The 5,907-nt window shown below is 36.7% G+C and overlaps 1 protein-coding gene across 1 annotated transcript; it reads left to right on the top strand.

Annotated features, from left to right (window-relative positions):
• The first annotated feature begins 1,251 nt into the window (after positions 1 to 1,251).
• Positions 1,252 to 3,708, top strand: LOC145800458 (disease resistance protein At4g27190-like). Its single transcript, XM_082890136.1, has one exon. The coding sequence runs from the start codon at positions 1,252 to 1,254 to the stop codon at positions 3,706 to 3,708; it is 2,457 nt and encodes an 818-aa protein (XP_082746262.1).
• Positions 3,709 to 5,907: the final 2,199 nt, after the last annotated feature.

Raw genomic sequence — 5,907 nt, 5'->3', positions numbered from 1 at the left:
AAACGCATAATATTATGACCTAAGATTTTGAAATAATTTGGAGGGGCAGTGGCCCCCCTTGCCGGCCCTGTGTCCGCCATTGCGGACCTCCCCTTCGCTAAATTAGATTATAGTGCGGTAAATAGTATACTACTCTAAAAAAACAATTTTTTTTTTTAAATAAAAAATATCACAAAGCAAAACACACGCAACGAAGCGACGAATATTCACAAAATATCCTCCTAATGATCAATAAAAAATTAATTTCAGATGTAAGAGCATCAGATGGTGTAGGGATTAGGTATTGGTCTGATCTCAAAATATTCTCTCCTCCTCAAACTGTCCTTCAAAACCTCTCTGAATCTGATTGTTTCTCTTTGATGGATGGTAATGGTCTTGTTTGTCTTTGGTGAAAGAAAAATGCTTGGGAGCACTAATTAGTGCTCCCACTAATTAGGTGGCAGTGGGTCCCGTCATTAATGATGTGATGTTTTGGTCTTGGAGTTGTTTTTTTTTTTTTTTTTTTTACTTTTTTAATGCATTAGTGCTATTAGTGGTGATATTTTTAGTGGGATGAATCATTGTTGTTGGTGAAAACCTTTTCTCTTCCCTGTCGACTGAGTTGTTCAGGCTGTGTATGTTTCATCTCTAAGACACTCTGGAAAGTTTCCAAGGTTTTTCTTTCTTCACTTCCACTTCCACTTCCACTTCAACTTCAACTCTATTATTTCTTTCTCTGTTTAAATCTCAACTTACTTTCTGTCTTCAGTTTTATTGTAAATCTCTGTGTTCCACTGCTGCTTACCAAAAAAAAAAAAAAAAATTCCCTGTATTGAACAATTACCAAATCAGTATTCTCTGCAACTCTATTTTATTTACTCAGCATTGAACAATTACCAAATCAGTATTCTCTGCATTCTGTTTTCATTTTACTAAGCTCACTTTCTTCTTTGCAATTTCTGTTTTACAACACAAGTTCTCTTTGTCCAATTATATTGTAATTCTCTATATTCAACCTTGCTTGTCCCAAAAAAAAAAAAAAAAAATTTAGATCCCCTCTTGCAGAGTGTTCCTTTGATATCCTCTACAAAATTGTATTTCTCTTTGTTCAACTGTTACTTACCAGGATACAGAAATCTCTGTATACCTTCTTTTGGTTCTAGAAATCTTTGTAATCTTTTCTTCTGCCACTCTATTTTAACCCTGTGTTCAATTAAAAAAGAAGAAAAGAAACAGAGAGAGAGAGGTACATAACCGAAGTAGAAGTGAGAAATGGCTGTTGGTTTGGTTGGTTTTGTTGGTCTGATTGTAGGCATTGGAAAATTTCTAATGGCTCCAGTTGGCCGTCATTTCGGTTATCTATTTTCCTATAAAAGCAAGGTCAAGAATCTGAAAGATGAAGTCAAGAAGTTGGATGAGAAAAGAGGTGCAATGCAGCTATCAGTTGATGAAGCAGAAAGAAATGTAAAAGTTATTGAACCTGATGTTAAGGGGTGGCTGGGCAGGGTTGATAAATGCAGCGAAGATGCCAGAGAAATTCTAAAAGATGAAGTTGAAGCAAACAAAGGGTGTCTATATGGGTGGTGTCCAAACCTGAAGTTACGTTACTCGCTCGGTAAGAAAGCAACCAACAAGGCAAAAGAGGTGGCTAAGTTGCATGAAGAGAGGAAACTGACGGAAGTGGCCTACAATGAGCCTCCACCAGGGATAGAATCCACATCCACTGAAGGTATTAAGGTTTTTGAATTTAGAAGATTGATTACGAACGATGTCATGGAGGCACTGAAGGATGATAGATTCCACATGATTGCAATATGTGGGATGGGAGGTGTTGGTAAGACAACAATGGTGAAAGAAGTTGCCAAAAGAGCAGATAAAGAGAAATTGTTCGATGAGGTTGTGATGGCTGTAGTGTCCCAAATTCCTGATAAAAGGAAGATTCAAGGTGAAATTGGAGATAAATTGGGTTTAAAATTTGAGGAGGAGACTGAACGTGGAAGAGCAGATCGACTGTGTGAAAGACTAAAGGGCACCAAGACAATCCTTGTCATATTGGATGATGTTTGGAAGCGTCTTGAACTGAATGACATAGGAATTCCATGTAGAGATGGTCATAGAGGGTGCAAAATTTTGCTGACTTCTAGATTTGATAATGTATGCAACTCTATGAATGCTCAAAAGAAATTTACAGTTGAAGTCTTAACTAAAGAAGAAGCTTGGAATCTCTTTGAGGAGATGGCTGGAATTTCCAAGGACACAAGTCACACAAGAACTGATTTGTATAGCACACAGAAGAAAGTTGCGGATGAATGTGGATGTTTGCCGATTGCTATTGTTACAGTTGCGAGAGCACTCAAAGACAAAGATGAGCATTCATGGAATTCAGCCCTTCTACAGTTACGCAAGTCCATGGTAAAAAACTTCAGCGAAGTAGAAGAAAATGTGTTTAAATCTCTGGAGTTGAGTTACGACTTCTTAGGAGGTAGAGAAATTAAGGAATGCTTTTTGCTCTGCTCCTTATATGTTGAAGATTTTAATATTCCAATTGAAGATATCGTTAGATATGGTGTTGGGATAGAGTTGTTTGAGAACATTGATAGCATCATAGAAGCAAGAGACAGAGTACATGCCTTTGTCAATGACTTAAAAAAAGGCTATCTCTTGATGGATGGTGAACGAGAAGGTTGTGCTAAAATGCATGATGTAGTTCGTGATGTTGCTATATCAATAGCATCTAGGGAGGAGCATTCATTTATGGTAAGATGTGATGAAGCATTGAAAGAATGGCCGGAGAAAGAACGACACAAAAATTATGCTGTAATTTCATTGCGATTCACTGGTATGAGCAAGCTGCCTGATAATCTAGAATTTCCAAAACTCCATCTTTTACGGCTAGAGGACAATTATGTATCAAATCTACCAAATCTCCCAGATGGTTTCTACGGAGGGATGAAGGAACTCAAAGCTTTAAGCATGTTGAATGTGTACGTAGAAGGATCACTGCCGACATCCCTGCGATGGTTGACCAACCTCCGAAGCTTGTCACTATATGAATGCGGACTGATCAATGATGTATCTGTAATAGGAGCATTAGAGAATCTAGAAATTTTGAGTTTCGTAGGCACCAAAATCGAGGAGTTGCCAAAAGAAATAGGTCGGCTTAGTCACTTGAAGCTACTGGATTTGTTGCGATGTGGTGTGAAGAGGATTTGCCCAGGTGTTTTGTCAAGCTTATCAAAGCTAGAAGAGTTGTATCTTGGGCCTAGCTTTAATGATGAAAACAGGATGGAAGAAGCTAAAGCGACTTTCACTGAGCTGTGTGGGTTGTCTAATTTTACAACTTTGGTCATTCACCTACAACATTTTGCATACTGGCCAAGAGACTTGGTCCTTGCGAATCTAAAAGCATTCGTCATAATCATTGGCTTTGATGTCTATCTTTCACCTTTTTTTGGTCATCAATTACAAAACGAGTTAAGGCTCAAGGATCTTCACGAGAGCTATCTTATGGAGGGTGGGTTCAAGAATCTTTTCCGGATCACTAAAATTTTAGAAATAACGGAAGCAGTAGGTGTGAAGAATGTTGGCTATGATTTAGACAAAGATGGTTTCAAAAAATTAACTGAATTGTACTTGGAAGATTGTGAGGATCTAGAATATGTCATTGACACAACAGATGGGGTTCCAGTTCCACAAATAGCCTTCCCTGTGTTACAGGCTACGTCTTGATAATTTAGGTAAATTGAAAAAGATTTGTCATGGCCAACTACCAGAGGAGGCCTTCAGTGCGTTGAAATGGCTGGAACTATTTGACTTGCCCGCATTGACACATTTGTGGAAGGGTCCTGCTCAACCTGTACGGCTTTGCAACCTCACTTCTCTAGAACTGAAGAGATGTGATAAACTGGAAAGCATGTTCTCATTATCCATAGCCAGAGATCTGATGCAACTACAGGAACTTAATGTATATGAATGTCGTAAGATGGAAGTACTTATTTCAAGTGAAGAAGAAGGAGATCAAAATGAGATAGCATCAACAACAACAGAAACAACAGATAAAATTGTGCTTCCTAAACTAAAGGAATTGTATCTTGCATCCCTGCCAAGTTTTCCTACTATCTGCAAGGCTACGAATGGAATTGAGCAGCTGCAATTGAACAAGCTGATACTCTGCCAGATGCCAAAGCTCAATAGTTTTTGCAGTACTTCGGATAGCAATTACGATACTATTCAACCTCTCTTCAATAAGGTATGCTTCTTTGACTTAAGCTTATTTATTTATTTATTTAAGCTTCATTGCTGTGGGGCGTCTATAAATTTTATTTTTTATTTTGCTATTGCATTTGACCTTTTGGGCTATAATGAGAACACAACGTATTTTCGATTGAATGTGTTGTTGGATGCAAAAATAAGAACGTCAAACTACACTTGAAATTAATTAGTATTTAGGAATAAATTTCCGTTTTTATGTGTTGTATTTCTTTAGACAAATTACATTTAATTTTTGTAGTTTGTTTTTTATCAATTTGGTTCTTGTAATTTTAATTCCATCAATTTTACCTTTCAATTTTGCACGTCGTATCAATTTAGTCCAATTAATAATATTTCATTTAGAAATAGAACTAAAATTAAGGGACAAAATGGTTTTTTAATTCCCTTTAAAGTAATTGAAGGATTCACATTGAATTTGAAATGATTCCCTTTTTAATAGATCATTTTGCCTTTGATTTTTATTCAATTTTTTAACGGCTATTATCACTTGAACTAGATGGGCACAATTTGAAAAATTAAAGGGCAAAATTAATATTACAAAACCAAATTGACATGAGAGGCAAGTATAAAAACTACAGGTATAATTTGCCCTATTTCTTTTGACTAAAAATTTCCTAAACTAGTATGAATTGGGTTGTAATTTTGCAAACTTTGACCAAATTAGTTGTAATTTTGCAAACTTTGACCAAATTAAATCTCCCTTTAAAGGGTAAATTACCAATAAGTCTTAATAGTTGGATAATTCACATCAAGTCTTATTGAAAATAAGTTCTATTAAAATCGTCCCTAAAAATAATTTTTTGTGATGATTTTTTTTTCATATCTCGCTAAAAATTGACAATTAGTAATTTTTTATCATGGTTTTTATAAATTATCGCTAAAACTTACAATTAATGACTTTCTATGACAAATTTTTCACACTATCGCTGAAAGTTAAAAATTAGTGACTTTTTTTAAACTGTCGCTAAAACTTATAATTAGCAACATTTTTTGTGACAATTTTCAAACTGTCGCTGAAAATTAATAATTAGTGACGTTTTTTAATGGTATTTGATGAAAACACCATTAATTCTCACAGGACCTATTGGATATTAAATCCATCTATTAGGACTTACATGTAAGTCCCCTTTCTTTTTTTAGGGTGATTCTATTTACACACCACAAATCCTTTCAATACACACCATTTGCTCAGTTCACACCACACACAAATTAAAGCTTTTAATATTGTCTCAATACACACCACTAATTTTTAAATAATACCAAATTATTCTCATCTTCTCCAACCCTAACCCAAACCCTTGCCCATCGCCGGCTATTATCCACTGACCTCCACCCTTTTTCTCTCCTCATTGCACCCTCATCTTCACCCCTACCACCACTGCCCCACCACCATCGCAATCCTCACCGCCGTGATGCACAACCGTCGTGACCCAATAGATATGTCTCTATGGACTATGCATGGTTGGTCGTCGAATTCAAGCGAGTTGCGATGGAGGTGGTCTCCGCGTGATAAGAGGTGCAATGGTGTTAGGTCATTGTAATGGTAGTAGTTACAGGATGGCGGTGACAGCAATGGTCAGGGAAGGCAAAGCGGCAATGGGCCGGAACTGCCGGCGTGATGGCTGAAGCTATAGTTGGCGTGATGGAGAAGACGTC

The sequence above is a fragment of the Camellia sinensis genome, chromosome 10, assembly GCF_055761805.1.
Source record: "Camellia sinensis isolate YWXY chromosome 10, ASM5576180v1, whole genome shotgun sequence".
Lineage (NCBI taxonomy): Eukaryota > Viridiplantae > Streptophyta > Magnoliopsida > Ericales > Theaceae > Camellia > Camellia sinensis.
The sequence above is the reverse complement of the archived record's forward strand: the minus strand, read 5'-3'. Positions and strand labels throughout refer to the sequence as shown.